Source organism: Thermobia domestica, chromosome 11, assembly GCF_964235325.1.
Source record: "Thermobia domestica chromosome 11, izTheDome1.hap1.1, whole genome shotgun sequence".
Lineage (NCBI taxonomy): Eukaryota > Metazoa > Arthropoda > Insecta > Zygentoma > Lepismatidae > Thermobia > Thermobia domestica.
In genome coordinates, this window is record NC_137464.1 from 87172464 (window position 1) to 87188784 (window position 16321).

The 16321-nt window shown below is 35.6% G+C and overlaps 1 protein-coding gene across 3 annotated transcripts in view; it reads right to left on the minus strand.

Moving 5' to 3' along the window:
• Positions 1-16321, minus strand: part of Klp98A (kinesin-like protein 98A) — a 289085-nt gene that overhangs the window by 113167 nt on the left and 159597 nt on the right. For all 3 annotated transcript variants that reach the window (XM_081730769.1, XM_081730768.1, XM_081730767.1), the window contains exons 6-8: positions 16005-16211; positions 8002-8171; positions 515-756 (exon numbers count right to left, since the gene is read on the minus strand). In XM_081730769.1, coding sequence (XP_081586895.1) covers positions 515-756; positions 8002-8171; positions 16005-16211 — 619 coding nt within the window. The remainder of the gene's footprint in view (positions 1-514; positions 757-8001; positions 8172-16004; positions 16212-16321) is intronic.

A 16321-nucleotide genomic window follows, 5' to 3' on the forward strand; every position in this document is an offset into this window, starting at 1 on the left:
ACTTCTTAAAATACACGATGCATAGTTGGATGAAATTGGTGTTAAATGGGATAAAATATATAGACAAGTGGGATTAATAATTTGAATTCAACATGGAATATGAACTTCCCTTTCTTAGTTTTTGTTTGTTTATTTTTTTTCTTTCTTTTTCTTCTTCAAAAAGTAGAAAAGGTTGAGATGTGAGAATGAGAAAATAAGAAAAAGATATTTATTTTATGATCATCAATGAAGTTTGAAATTTTATTTAGTTAAAAAATAATATAAAAAAGATCCTTTTTAACATCAAGGCTATACAAGAAGCGGAACCACAGTTTGAAGTGGTATATGAACCACACGAGTTCCCATCGGATCTCCCGCACAAAATACGAGAAAGTACTGTTGACCACCAGGAAGCTTTAGATTAAAAGTTTATGATAATCTAAATTGATTTTTGAATGTATCTACAAACTACGTTTATTTCTTTGTCTTAGAAGAGAATAATAAACTAGTAAAAAGGAATAAAATGTATACAGACCTGCTATCATTATAGTCTTCGAATTCCCACCTAAGCTGTCTTTTAGCAACCACGTGAGGACAGAATCTCTATAAGGTATAAATACAGTTCTACCGCTTCTGTTTGCTGCATGATTAGTTTCAGAAGAAGAAGATAATTCAGCCAAAGCAGAGATCACAGAACCTAAAGTAACCAACGATTTGTTGATATGTGCACCTTCCTTCAGTCTTTGACCAGTGGCACCTGTGGCATCAGCACGTTCACTGGAAGTAATGGAAAGTAATATCTATTATCAAATATCGAAAGAAACCATAGGAAGCGTATTAGCTAATACAATTGGGACTAAATAAAAATGTTTAAAATTAATGGAAATAGAAAGAAGTATCATTAGGTTGGTTTGAATGAAATATCAGCTTGACTCCAGCAGAAAACTCACCTCAGCAACACAACTCAGGAAAGGACTAGGATCACGTGTCTAACGTCACCAACTCTGTACACGTCCGGGGGGCCGCGGTGGCTTAGTGGTAGAGCGTTTACCTTTGGTGCATGGGGTCCTTCGTTCGATCCCAGCTCGCGCCAAGTGAATTTAGTGGTGGACAAACACCGTGTACGTGGGTTTTCTTGGGGTTCTCCCGTTTCCTCCCACTTTCTTAATTTCTCATCATCGCCTCATTCTTAAGCCTAGCCAGCATAACAATGGAACGTGAAACTTACCGATTTCATTTTTTTTCTGTACACGTCTAGCAAAAAAATAGATAGACTTGGGTACCCAGACACTTCAGAAGGTGGTGCGTTGTTGAACAGACTGGTATGATGGTGCGTTGTTGAACAAAGTCGTATGAAAGTAGACTACACCGGATACAAAACTGCGAGTAATTTTTCGTTACGAATTCAAACTGCGATATTCTGTATAGCAAGCCACAAAAAACATTAACTGCATTTGGGCCAGTAATACCAAATGAACGTACCATTCGCCATTGGTTTACCAAATTTTGTTTCTATAATAAAGCATTGCAAAATGAGCCTCATGGGCATTCACCATTATCATGTTGCGATGAGCTCCTCAGGAATACCGTAGAAGTATACCCACAGAAAAGTGGCCGTACTATTACAGACGAGTTAGGCATACACCATATCACTGTTGTTCCGTGGCTCCGTGCAATCGGTAAGGTGAGAAATTTGTACTCATGGATGCCACATGAGTTGACAATGGCCAACAAGGATCGCAGTTTGGAGGTGTGCCATTTTCTGAGTGTGAGGAATAACCGGGAAAGTTTCTTGCCGAAATTACACATTTTTAATGAAAAATGGATCTCCTATGACAATCGTAAATGATCAGGATATGGCTGTGTTGATTGAAGTCCAGGGCGGTTTCCGACGCCCCCTAGAAGATGCTGTGGGTTTGGTAATCTATGGTAGGGTTCATCCATTATGCCCTTCTCCATCGAAGTGAAATCATCACTGTGGATCTTACACAGCTGAACTTCATTAAATGCACCACAACGTTGTCTGCAAACATCCAGAGATTAGATTAGGTTAGAGTTTAGCGTTCTTTTTAGCACCAAGGGTATGAGACGTGGACTTGTAGTTTAATGTGAGATCCGAATCACATGAGCTCCCACCGAGAATCGAGCCCGGGTCTGCCGAGCCAAAGCCTAGTACACTAATCATATAGCCACGAGGAAGCTCCAGCATCCACAAATGTTCAAAAGACTCCATAAATGTTATGTTGTTCAAGAACGCACGCCCAAGTCTAGCTCAGAAGACGGTGACGACTCACCATGAGTTGCAGTATGATACCCTTCTTCATCCACCGTATTCCCCTGATGTCTCTCCTACCAATTATAATCTCTTTCAGCATCTCGATCATATCTTGAGAGGAAAAAATTTCCCTGATCATATGACGCAATGTGATTCGATGTTTTAGCATCGGAGGGCTTCTTCGCATCGTATGCTTCAGAATTCTTTCGCCACGAAATCTAATCATTGGCTGAGCGATGACAAAAATATGTGGTTGCAGATGGTGTCTCCTTCGATAACTAGATATTGTAGTTTTTTCTTCTTTCTTTAGAAATAACGCATTTGGGGCAAACATTTCATTCGCACCAACCTAATAATTAACATCTGAAATCATATAGATAGGAAATCATGTATACAAATCATACAGAAATCGCATTTGAAAACATTACTGTACTCTTGCAAAAGTTCGTAAATATATTGGTTTTGAAATAGTTATACAGGAAATTCGGCTTAATATGAATCTTGAATTCCTTTTGAACTTAAAAAAAACTTAAATGTTCAACAAAAATCAATTCTCAATCTTATTATTTTACAATATGTGAGATTCATAATAGTACACATACAGTATCCGTAAATATACATTACTTACTCAAATACTGCAATCAAATAATTCTCCAATCATGTTTTTATCTGCTGACCGAAAAAAGTGATGAAGCAAAAAGAGAAACTGGGATATTATATATATATATTTACATCAGGAAACAAGAAAAAAGAAAGAAGTCAACTGGAATTTAACGTCCCTTGGTTTAGGTGTCTTTTAGAGTTCAACGGCTATACGAGCCTGTACGAAATATGAACTCACAGCTCAACGTGGAAACAGAATCACATTTTTTAGCAACGAATTTTAAATCAGCATCAGATGAAGATATTACAACAGACGGGATAAGTATGAGTTTCTTTTATATTTTCAAGCTTTTTTATTTTAACCATATCTTAATAATTAATGTATTTTTTCCTTTTGCATTACTTCAGACTACAATTTACAGCCTAACACATGACAATGAATAACTAATTATTATATTTAAAAAAAGCTCTTAATAAAATAAAATACAAGAACGCTAAATATAATAGTTTTCTGTATTCACTTTAGTACAATACTAGAGATATTGAAATTGATTAACACTTTTGAGATATTGAAATGAAATACAGTCTTGAATATAATGTCCCAAAAGGTATTTCCTTTAGGCTAAATGAGACGGATAATCAACAGGGTGGAGAAATAATTTATGAAACGACAAACACTTCATTAACCTAACTTTATGTTGAATTTATTGTAAACTGGTATGTAGTAGTACGATGTTAATTCTGAGAATCTGACTTAGTACTAGCCTATGTCTATAGGTTTATGTTCACATTCAGAGACACACACAGTGAAACCTGGGTTTTGTTTAGCAATTTATAATATCAACTACATTAGTTAACTACACACGCTTTGGATATACAATGAGAAATGTCTTGCAAAACACACATTACTGAGTGATTTAATGTGTTGCGCTTTTGCGTCACGAAAATATGTTTGATAGAGGTGGGGCTGAGCTGGACTGGCTGCTCTTAGCCTATGCTTATTTCTACTAGCTGTCTAATTTAGGTTAAAGATTTAAAATTAAGGAAACAAAAATTATTCTTTGATTTTCCTCGCTGTCAAAACCATTTGAGTCCTTTGGTTTTGAAGAGAAGCTATTAGAAGGGGATGAAAAGTTATCAAGTGTTCTTGGAAGAGATCGTTTGGGAAAGAAATGTTTGAGGTATCTTATTTAAGTACGTTTCTTCCCGCATTAGCATTGTAAGCAACTAGTTAAGGGAATCAACTTCAGACAAATTAAAGTATAGGTCATAAATCTTGCAATTTTTCCACAACTCAAACAGCAGGCGCGTGTACACGCCTTCATGAGAAAAGATCTTGATCGGCATGGTTAAATTGACTCAAGATGTGGCGTCGCAAACGAACTATTTAACACGGAGGCAGCCACTAGGCCAATATCTTCAATCAGTTTTTAGTGACAGTGATCAAATGCCAGATACGTGAAATGTTACTGTGTGAGTTCGAACTCGAGCATAACGATGTGACAGCAACCTAAAACTTCTGTTATACAAAAGGGGAAGGTGTAGTGAACCACAAGGGAAGGTGTAGTGAACCACAACACAGCAACTCATTAGTAATATAAATTTCATGCAGATTTAAAAATATCGAAGATTAACCAAGGTCCGGCCAACCTATACTAATATCATACGACATGCCAATGAGGAAAATCCATCCACCAGCACATGATGATTGTCAAATCAACCTAGTGCGTCATCTTCACGAACTCAGGAAAATCATCAAGAGCTGCCGTATTGTATCACACTAGTTGACCTCAGCTCAGGCCCAGAGGAGAGTGGATGTATGATGACAACTGCTGCAAAATCCGCGTGATGTATGTTCCTGAGGCGGATTGTCACAAGCGACTTTTTTTTTAAGCTGAGCTGAGCAAGGGCCAACTTTCAGAATCGGTCGTTGTCAAACAAGACCGTTTCCCGCATAGTCATGCTCTGTATATGGTGGAACTACAAGAGGGTACTTCACTTTAAGTTCGTTTTTATCAGTCATACTATCAATGCCGACTTTAATTCGAACAGCTGGCGCAGATATATATACTGGACTTTACCGGTATCCTGCTTTGCGAATCGTAAGCGCGCCTCGCTAAAACAGGACAACGCATAACCACACTCAGCACGGAAAACGCAGCAAAAACTTCAGGAATTTGATAGCATAAAAAATGATGCCACAACCGCCATATAGCCCTATCTTTACCCCTTTAGGATTACTACGTGTTTCAGTCCATGACACACTTCCTGAAATCATAATGCTTCATCAAACAGCAAAAGATGGACACAGTAGTGACTGAATTCTTTGTCTCTCAGAACAAGACGTGGTATCGACGTGAAATCGAAAAATTGGAAGAAAAGTGGTTGCAGACAGTCCAAGACGAGGGACTATACTCAGTATATATATCCGCGTATATATATACAGAGGATATACATTGAATGTTAACCTGTTTTATTGTACTATAATAAATACAGGTATATTGTGTACCAGATTATTGCCAGACTTTATGCATCACCCTTGCACTAAATATCCATGATATATACGAGAAATATCGTATATCAGGGTGTCTACTATAATTCCAAAATGAAATTTCGTGACATTTTCTTTACGAAACAATAAAATTTCACAACATTCTCACGAGAAAATTTGGGTGCAAATTAGGCCTATTTTCATGCATGTGATAGAAGCGTGCTTTGCATGCGATTTGGCAGCGTCTAAAGCCGTCCATACATATTTTCGGTGGTGAATTTTGACACTTTATAGAACAAAATTTTCCAGTCTATACTTATATTTGTACAGATAAAAAAAAAAAAAAAAAAAAAAAAAGGCTAAATTTCGTGACTTTTTCTCGACTTTCGTGACCGTATATTGACGGAAACGAGTTTAAGAACACGTCATACGATTCGAACAAAATATGTACCACAGAATGTATCTCTCCTGAAGGTGGGCTGATCGTAGTATCTGTAGAGGGGATGCTGATAATAGTTTGAAGGTCGATGGTATAGCTTTATCTCTATGTCCATGTCAGCCGTGCGAAGATGACACCATCGTTTAGGCTAATGGGCAAATTAAGTGATTTCGAATGTGGTCTGATGTGAAATTTCTTCTCCCCATGTAGACGCAGGCTGAAAGGTGTAACTAGCTTTGTTATTTTGTCCTGATTTACTGTTTGGACAACAAACTGTCTTTAAATTTAGAACTTTATTCAGATTGCAAGTTCGGAAACACAACGGTGTGGCCCTCGGAAGAAGGTGAATATAATCGGATGTAGTCGATAAACCGGTTGTATACTATACACAAGTTAAGTTATAGATAACAATATTTAAAGTAAGTATACTAAGCAAGTGGCAGACTGTTATAGCTAGGTAGCCTGAACGGACCATCCAACGACAATAATATCAATGTGAGCATATCATCTCAGTTGCAATTCATACAATCTTAATCCTTTCCACTTAACCTCGCATATATATACTAATACAATTGCTTCTGTTTATCGTTGCAATACTATAGTAATATACCACTAAATAATCATAAGTATACTTAATTAATATATTCAATCTTCTTTTCAGAAACATTTATATTAGCCAACGGAGAAATCTGAATTACAACATAAGTGAATAAGTACATTGATAAAATTTAATGGACTGGTGATAAAACATCAGATGGTCAAGCGCACATGTCTTCAGAAATCATTTCTTGAACTATATATGTTGAATTTAAGAAGTACATCCGATATATTTTTGTACAACAAATGTTAACTTTAGGATTCCGAAAGGATATTATTTTATAGACACATCATTTTCACAGACCTCTTATGCCAAATCAAACAAAATTAATTTTAAAGTAATTTGTCGTTATCTTTTCTTTTACGACGACTACACAATGTATCAAGGTATATTTTGTATCATTCTTGGTTACAAAACTTTCAAAGGTAATTTATATCTGCTAGAAAGTCCATTGTGCAGTATCCTAGGTGCAGATAAAGAATATCATATCCTATTACCAGAGACATTAATAAAAATGGAATATGAATTTCACTGCACATAATATAAGTTAATTAACAAATAATAAATGAAAATAAACAAGTACAGATTGAGATAATGTCGGCAATTAACAAATAAAATTAAATCAGCTAACATTGAAAAGCTGAAATAAAAATGAACATTATAAAATTATTCTGAAACATTATTCTGTAAACGGATCGGCTGAAACGATCCGTTACAGGTCGCACAGTAGGGCTGCGAAAGACTGCTTGTTCTGCAGACTGGCGTTCATTCTGGCAGCTCTAACTGACAACCAGTGCAATCAGAAAAGCGTACGGAACACTAAACAAAAATCTACGTTCGTTCACTCAAGCCATACAGTACCCACACCTAGCATTTTGGTGTAAGAGTAATAAACTACACATGCACTCCTCTGGTCTTCATTAAAGGAAGTATGTTTTATGCATTGTACATTTGTGACGTCGTTAATCTTATCCCCCGACTCGATCTGGAAACTGCGAGACTTCACCTTTCAGTATGACAACATGCATCCCCATATCGCGAAGCTAGCCAGCGTGCTATACTCAGGATATGCTTTCTATCGTGCCCTGCTTGGATGCCTGACTGCAAGCAGAGTTCCAGCAACGACCATCGCCTAGCTACTACGTGAAACATACAACAAGCGCAGAGATACCGTAACTCAGACAGAACATAAGTTTGGCATGTTTCCCCCTAAAAACTGATTTAATGTAGGATAAAACCTTAGTTTCAAAACACATTGTGAGGCTGGATACTTGCGAACATATTCGACCAAGGTTGTGCATTCTATTAACCTCTTTTGAAGAACAGTTTCAGTGTTGGATTTGTTCCCTAACTGAAAATTTCCTAATATTTGGTTAATGAACACTTCCTTTTAGTCAGAACTTTATGTTAATATGACCATTTACATTTTGTTATTTTGTGGGAAAACGCAATATATTTATAAGCCAACATATGTTCTGTACACCTTATTGTGTGATTGAGAGACTTTCAGACTTTTAAAGGTTGGCAAACACTGCTACAAACATTTGCATTGAAACGTAACTAGTCTTTAATACATTTTATTTGAATAATGAGTTATATTTAGGATCAAAGCTTACCTTCCTGCCAGATCTACCAGATGAACTTTAGAGACAGTTTCACTAGGCATGTCTCCAGAAAAGCCTGCTTGAACGAACATTATGGTAAATATGGCATGACTTCTACTGCTTACATCATTCATATTTGTACTAGCTGTAGTCCTGTGATTATTACCCCGCCGCATCAATTCCTATTCAAAATAAATAAATAAATAAATAATGAAATTAAGATGAACCATAATAACATAGTGAAAAGTGTGTGTTCTTCAATGCTAGGAAAACGAATAGTAACAATTAATCTATACTTTAGTTTCAGGAAGACTTATATCATATACGTATTGGGGACGCAGAAGTAATAAGAATGGCACAATTTTTTAATACATTTTATTAAATTAAAAAAAAAAAAAACAAAAAAAAAGATTCATCAAGTCTAAAATGAAGGAATAGTTAATGCATTGCAAATATAAACAAAGAAAAACAACTACTTATTAATTAAAACTCCTGAGAAAAAATGAAAATTTCAAATGATAAACTGGATCCACCCAAGACGGAGGACCACCCCTTATCTATCCTCCGCATTGCCCTGATTTAGCCCCTTCCGGTCTGAGATAATGCGGGGTGAAAGGCAACGGGATTTTCTTTTTTTTTCTTCTTCTTTTTTAGAATACTCTGAGTAGAAGGCAATGATCCCGGATACGATTCCCGATGGAAGAGCTCGTCCCCCTACTTCTCCGAAATAACTGGCCTCACTTTTCTTTCATTTTTCCTAACAGCCCTTTTGGGGTCAGGGCTTACAAGCCGACTTGTGACACTCAAACCTTTGAGGCGATGTGTGGACAGCACATTGGCTCCCACTACCTTTAATGCTGGCTATTAGGCCAAAGTTCGCGCTTTCAAGTAACTCTCCAACTGTCCTTACGATGCTGTGCTAGATTATTTCTAATGTATTACATGGAATATTGCATGTAAGAATACAAAATATATAATTTTAAGAAAGGGAAAGAAAGAAGTTTTCAAATCTTAGAAACACGTTTTGCCTTAAAATAAATCAGAGTAATACACAATACGGGAGAATAACGATGAAAATCTACTTTTGGCTGGAATGAAGGCGCCAGAATTTCTGCAATCTAGTAACGGATATAGAATATCATACAGCAGCGGAAGTTGGTAAAAACTGACGGTTTAAAAGTACTGAAGCGCTAAACCTAGATGTACGCAGAGAGGTTGAGAATGAAAACTAGAACTTCTGTTTTCTTCAGATTGTGATTTCTTCTTCATGTATATAAAGCGATCGATATGCCGGTGGAGACAAAATGATTTGAATGAAAGTTCATAAATTCACTCTTAATCCTAGTCTATGCATACTCTGACCTCCCTCGAGGCTAAGCGGTTACCGTATTACGGTAAGCACCTTTGGTGTGAGAGACCGGGTTCGATTCCCGGCGTAGCTCATGTGGTTTGGATCCCACGTTAAACTGTACGTCCACGCCTTACTGCTAAATCGGGACGCTAACAAAATCAAACCAAATCTATGCAAGCTTTGTAACACACCTATTGCAGTGCTACAAGTAGATATTTTTTTTGTAGAAATTCGATGGATATGTCAATCGTTTAGGACAATATTTTACCGTCCTAAACCTTACCTTGGGAAAAAGATTTAATAAATGAAAAGTAATAGATGCTCTTTCTTTTAATTGATTTTTGATGCCTCTCTACAATTAACTCTATTACATAACTGGAATGTTATTTCTCATCATGAGTGTCTCTGGCAAAGGAGACAGGGAGGACATCCCCCTCCCCAAATTTTGTGTAGCAGAAGGAAATGGATGAAGATTGAAAGGTGTCTTCCTGTTCTGCCTAATGACCTTCCAGCACTTTGTAATGCATTTTTGATTTAATCTTATCTCTAGGCAGAACAGGAATTCCTGTTCTGCCTAGGTCCTGTTCTGCCTAATTCACACAAAAAGGGATATTTAGATTTGAGGGAAATTTATTAGTACCTATTTCCCCTTGATTTTCAAATATCATTCAAGAACTCTCTAGATTGAACACGCGAGTAGAACGAATTGTTTCATGTAACCAAAACCCATAAAAATCATTTTTAGTATAACAAATGTAGGGAAAGTGTCCGGTATAATGTAAAAAGCAAAACACCACAATGACGTTGAGTAAACTGAATACACAATTTATTAGAGATAAATACTTCCAAATATTTACAAAGGAAACTTTAGAAGAACAAAGTTTGCGCTAGAATAACAAATTAAAATATCGGAAAGGAAGTACAGTTTTAACTTCTTAAAGTCACATATATATCTTTTCAATTTGAGAGAGAACAAAACTTCGAAACTTCGAAACACACACTAAACCCACACACAACCTTCATTGTTATAAATGTAAACTGTAAGCTACAACGTCTACATAGGAAATCAAATCCAATTGACCCGACTCTAATCTACTTTGCAAGGACTTGATTCTCTGCTGAATACGCTTATATTTTAGTTTCTGTTCTCTTGGTTTCTTCCCAACTTCTACAAGCATAATTGATCTTTCATTTTCGTTCTGCTCTTGCTGTAAAAGCTGGACAAGGGTAAACATATTCGGATGTTCCTTTGTCAGCCTTTTATTAAACTTCGAATGCCAACCCTCCACTGTATTGGTTGTCCTTTCTTCTCCGTTGTCATAATGATTCCATAGTTCACTGGAAAACATTTAAGAGAGCATTAGTATTGAACAACATTAAGCAAACAAATTATAACGTTAACGAATAGATAATTGTCTGAAATATCTGTTGAAGTTTCAACGAAAAGCGCATCAAGTTTCCTGCCAAAATGTATGAAATCCAGCGTTCGGTGAACAGACTGAAGGTTCTAACACTGGGTACAAAATTGCAACAGTCAAAGTGGGAGGAGACAGAAGTACAACACAAAAAAATATCTTCATAATGAAATGAATCGACATGGGGAGCTCAGATATTTGACTCGTATCCGTAATTCTTACACTTACACAGCTAACCATTACTTCAGCCATTAATAACATATGAAGCATCATTGATTGTAAATGTACGTAAATTACATATGAGTTACTGTAATTAATTTGCGGGCTTTTGACAACGGTGTCAGGGTCACTTTATTCAGTGACAATTACAGCCATTTTCGAAAACTATATGTTTGAGGAAACACTGGAATTGATCAACATAAGCAAATAGTTTTGTCTGTCTTTTTTCATTGCAATTTTGGACTAATATACTAAACCCAAATCGGCAATGAGGAAAAATTATTGCAATAGGAAATTACATATGTTTTATATAATTCGTAAGAAAAAGTAAACCTAATTATGGACACATTATTTATGGATGGTACATTTAAAGCTGCTCCACGTCTATTTCATCAACTTTATACCTTACACGGGAAATATTTGGGGCAGGTCTTTCCATTTCTATTTTGTCTACTGCCAAGCAAAAAAGAGGACAATTATTACAGAATGCTGTGCTTAATTAAGGAGAAGGCTGTTGATAATGGTTTCACCTTGCATCCTGCCAAAGTTGTTGTGGACTTTGAAAGGGCTGCTATCAATGCTCTATTTAGATCTTTTCCTAATGCTACTGTTCGTGGTTGTTTCTTCCACTATACTTAGTGCATCTGGAGAAAAGTCCAGTTACTGGGTTTATCTTCATTTTACAGTCAAGATATGCAAGTTAGAAGGTCGATACGACGAGCTAATGCTTTACCACTTGTGCCCATTGATAAAATTGGTGATATGTACTTTCATATACAAGAAGATGCACCATATGTGCCGATTCGAGACGATTTTCACGATTATTTGGTTGAAACGTGGTTGAACGATGCAGACGCCAAGTTTACACCGTAAGTACTGTATAGTTAGGTTTACTTTTTCTTACGAATTATATAAAACATATGTAATTTTCTATTGCAATAATTTTTCCTCATTGCCGATTTGGGTTTAGTATATTAGTCCAAAATTGCAATGAAAAAAGACAGACAAAACTATTTGCTTATGTTGATCAATTCCAGTGTTTCCTCAAACATATAGTTTTCGAAAATGGCTCTAATTGTCACTGAATAAAGTGACCCTGACACCGTTGTCAAAAGCCCGCAAATTAATTACAGTAACTCATATGTAATTTACGTACATTTACAATCAATGATGCTTCATATGTTATTAATGGCTGAAGTAATGGTTAGCTGTGTAAGTGTAAGAATTATGGATATGAGTCAAATATCTGAGCTCCCCATGTCGATTCATTTCATTATGAAGATATTTTTTTGTGTTGTACTTCTGTCTCCTCCCACTTTGACTGTTGCAATTTTGTACCCAGTGTTAGAACCTTCAGTCTGTTCACCGAACGCTGGATTTCATACATTTTGGCAGGAAACTTGATGCGCTTTTCGTTGAAACTTCAACAGATATTTCAGACAATTATCTATTCGTTAACGTTATAATTTGTTTGCTTAATGTTGTTCAATACTAATGCTCTCTTAAATGTTTTCCAGTGAACTATGGAATCATTATGACAACGGAGAAGAAAGGACAACCAATACAGTGGAGGGTTGGCATTCGAAGTTTAATAAAAGGCTGACAAAGGAACATCCGAATATGTTTACCCTTGTCCAGCTTTTACAGCAAGAGCAGAACGAAAATGAAAGATCAATTATGCTTGTAGAAGTTGGGAAGAAACCAAGAGAACAGAAACTAAAATATAAGCGTATTCAGCAGAGAATCAAGTCCTTGCAAAGTAGATTAGAGTCGGGTCAATTGGATTTGATTTCCTATGTAGTCGTTGTAGCTTACAGTTTACATTTATAACAATGAAGGTTGTGTGTGGGTTTAGTGTGTGTTTCGAAGTTTCGAAGTTTTGTTCTCTCTCAAATTGAAAAGATATATATGTGACTTTAAGAAGTTAAAACTGTACTTCCTTTCCGATATTTTAATTTGTTATTCTAGCGCAAACTTTGTTCTTCTAAAGTTTCCTTTGTAAATATTTGGAAGTATTTATCTCTAATAAATTGTGTATTCAGTTTACTCAACGTCATTGTGGTGTTTTGCTTTTTACATTATACCGGACACTTTCCCTACATTTGTTATACTAAAAATGATTTTTATGGGTTTTGGTTACATGAAACAATTCGTTCTACTCGCGTGTTCAATCTAGAGAGTTCTTGAATGATATTTGAAAATCAAGGGGAAATAGGTACTAATAAATTTCCCTCAAATCTAAATATCCCTTTTTGTGTGAATTAGGCAGAACAGGACCTAGGCAGAACAGGAATTCCTGTTCTGCCTAGAGATAAGATTAAATCAAAAATGCGTTACAAAGTGCTGGAGGGTCATTAGGCACAACAGGCAGGAACCGATTGAAAGTACTTAAATGGAAGAACTAAAGAAATAGGATAAACACACGAGTTTCATATGTTTGATGTTAAGTAGCGGTATTATATTCTGTAAAGACTTATATGAAATTTGTCTTCTGAGTACTGTGGTATAATGGAAGTAATACAAGAGACTTGTAAGAGAAATATTACAATCAATGGATAGTATTAAACCATATAATTGCTACATTAAAACAAAAACGTTCTCAGTGCCAGTGATAAGAAATAAATGCAAAAAATCATAATCTTATACTGACTGAGGTAGAATCCCACTGAAAAGTTTAACTAGGAAATAAAAGTAGAAGACAGCACAATAGGTACTGGCAAGTTTAAAGACGGGGAGATTAAAAAAGCGTTTTGTTTGAAATTTCGAAGAAAAGTATATGAGTTGAGAGAAAGTAGATACAGGAACTAGCTAGCTCTGGGAGCATTTTGAACTTCCCGAGTAAATGTACGATATCATAAAGACAGCACTGCTAAGAAAGAACTTTGTAAAACTAGGGAAAGTATGGAAACAAAGTTGAACTGAAGAGTATAAAATAACATGTATAGTGTTGAACTGCGAATTGAGAAGGCAAATCGACAAAGACAGGGGAATATACAGTAGACATAAAGATGACAAGAAGGAATGACAGTGGCGTGTTCTCCCTTTCCGTTAGAGACATCACTCTTGTAAAATTCTCAGGATTTTAGAGATCAGTGTTTCTGAGACGAGGATGATATTATTATTATTATTATTATTATTATTATTATTATTATTATTATTATTATTATTATTATTATTATTATTATTATTATAATTATTATAATTATTATTATTATTATTATTATTATTATTATTATTATTATTATTATTATTATTATTATTATTATTATTATTTGGGAATTGACAATTTTTGGAGAAAAAAATCATAAAAATCTCAGAAAGGTACAGCTCGAGAACTTGAATATATATGTCCAAACGGAGGATACAATTTCATTCAGTAATGTATTTCTTTCAAATAAAATAACAAGCAACAGAATATCTTGAACTGTTCCAGAGATGGAGCATTTTAATATTTTGCCGAAAATCGCACGTGAGAAATAGGACCATCTTTGACAGCCTGTATCTCGGGCCAGGATTTTTTTTTAGGACAAAAAAAATACAGGTTCCGTAATTTTCTCCTAATTTTAACATCTGTTAAATTCAATAACATCTGAGATTACCAAGCCTCTTACCTAAACTGATATGAACTATACCATATAATATTGATATCTTTACCTACGTTAGGGTGACGAGATTCTGATAAACGAAAAGTAGGATACAGGTATAATAGAATATAATAGTTTACTGTGTACTAGAATACGAATGTCCTTATTCAGTAGCGTATTTAGGATTTTGTTTCGCGGGGGAAGGGGGCTATGCACAACACATGAATAAGCATACATTTTTCTTTTTGGGTGCCGACAAATTTTAATGAAGTTCTGCATATAACAAATTTCTTTCGGGAGGGCGTGAGCCCGATAGCCACCCCCCTAAATACGCCACTGTTCTTATTTCATTTAACATTTATATTCATTTATTTTTGTTAAAAGTACTGACCAAAAGTATTCCAGGAATTCAACACAACTCCAAATGCTTCTATAAATGACAAAGTGGTTTATTTTTATAAATGTACAGTGAAACTTCGTGTTGGGCTAAAGTTTTTTTTTTTTTTTTTTTCGATTTTCGGAGCGTGGTATTATTTTAAGGAATGAAAAAAGAAATTTTAGACCGGCACGAGGGAACTTCTGCTTAACTTGGTTACCATCACTTTTATACGTTGAAAAAGAAACTTTTTCTACCTTACCGATATCTCAACAAGCCCTTCTCAATAAAAACAATGTATTGTAAAACAATGGTTTGTTGATTGTTCTCCATCCCTAATCTTTTGAGGAGTGTTAAAAAACACAGCGGTTCATCATTCAGAAAAGATTGCCTGTGATTCAAAATGTTGTGAATAAAGAATGAAACATTACAATATTGTAAAGTTAGCACACGTTAATATTACAAGTAAGTTAACTCCGAACATTTTAAAAAAAGAAGGACATTTCTCGATTTTCTACGGGTCTTTGCAACACGCAGGACAGCTATTTGAAAAACAGTACTGTACTGCGAAAATCAGTACGTCTGGTCACCATAACCTAGGTATAACAAGTGTTCTACATGTGTATCTTTCGTCATACGACAAAAGCCAACGCTGGAATCAAATTCTTCCCAAATGATTACAACCCTGAAGGCATACTAACACTGCATTGCGGGAATAATGAAAATGCATTATCAATCACCTGACAACCGTGCACAACTTTACATAGGCTATTATTTTTCTGCTAACGGACTCTTTATTTTGTTGGATTTGCCAGTTTTTCCCACTGATCTAGCTACACACGCGCTCCTTTGATGTATGGAGTCCCGGATTCGATTCCTGATGGGTAAAACTTGAAATATGAACGCATTACAGCAATTAGGATTCCATTTTAAACTGTAGGTCCACATCTCATATAGCCTCAGCGTTGAAAAGGGACGCTAACTCCCTCAAACCAACTTGCACATTCTTTAAAAAAAAATCACCCTGCAGTAATTTACCAGCAAAAATATATGAAGTAAACTCAACTTACCTGAATGTCAGGATAATCAGTGACAAGATGATGAGAGAGATCTTGTACATAAGGTCCTCGTCGTGGATGCTCTCGAACTCTTAAATTGTGGCTTGTGTTTCGACTTAACAAATCTTTTACGCGTTCATTATAAATTTCTAAGTAGCTAACTTCAGTCCTGTAATTGGTGCCGTTTTCCTTTCCTGCTTTCATACGACTAAATAACGTCTGAAAATAAAAATATTTATCATTGGAATATGAAATGTTACTATGAACATAAATATTTATATAAATTACAATTATTTGATTTCTGGAGCAATTAAGGCTGGCTAGTGTGG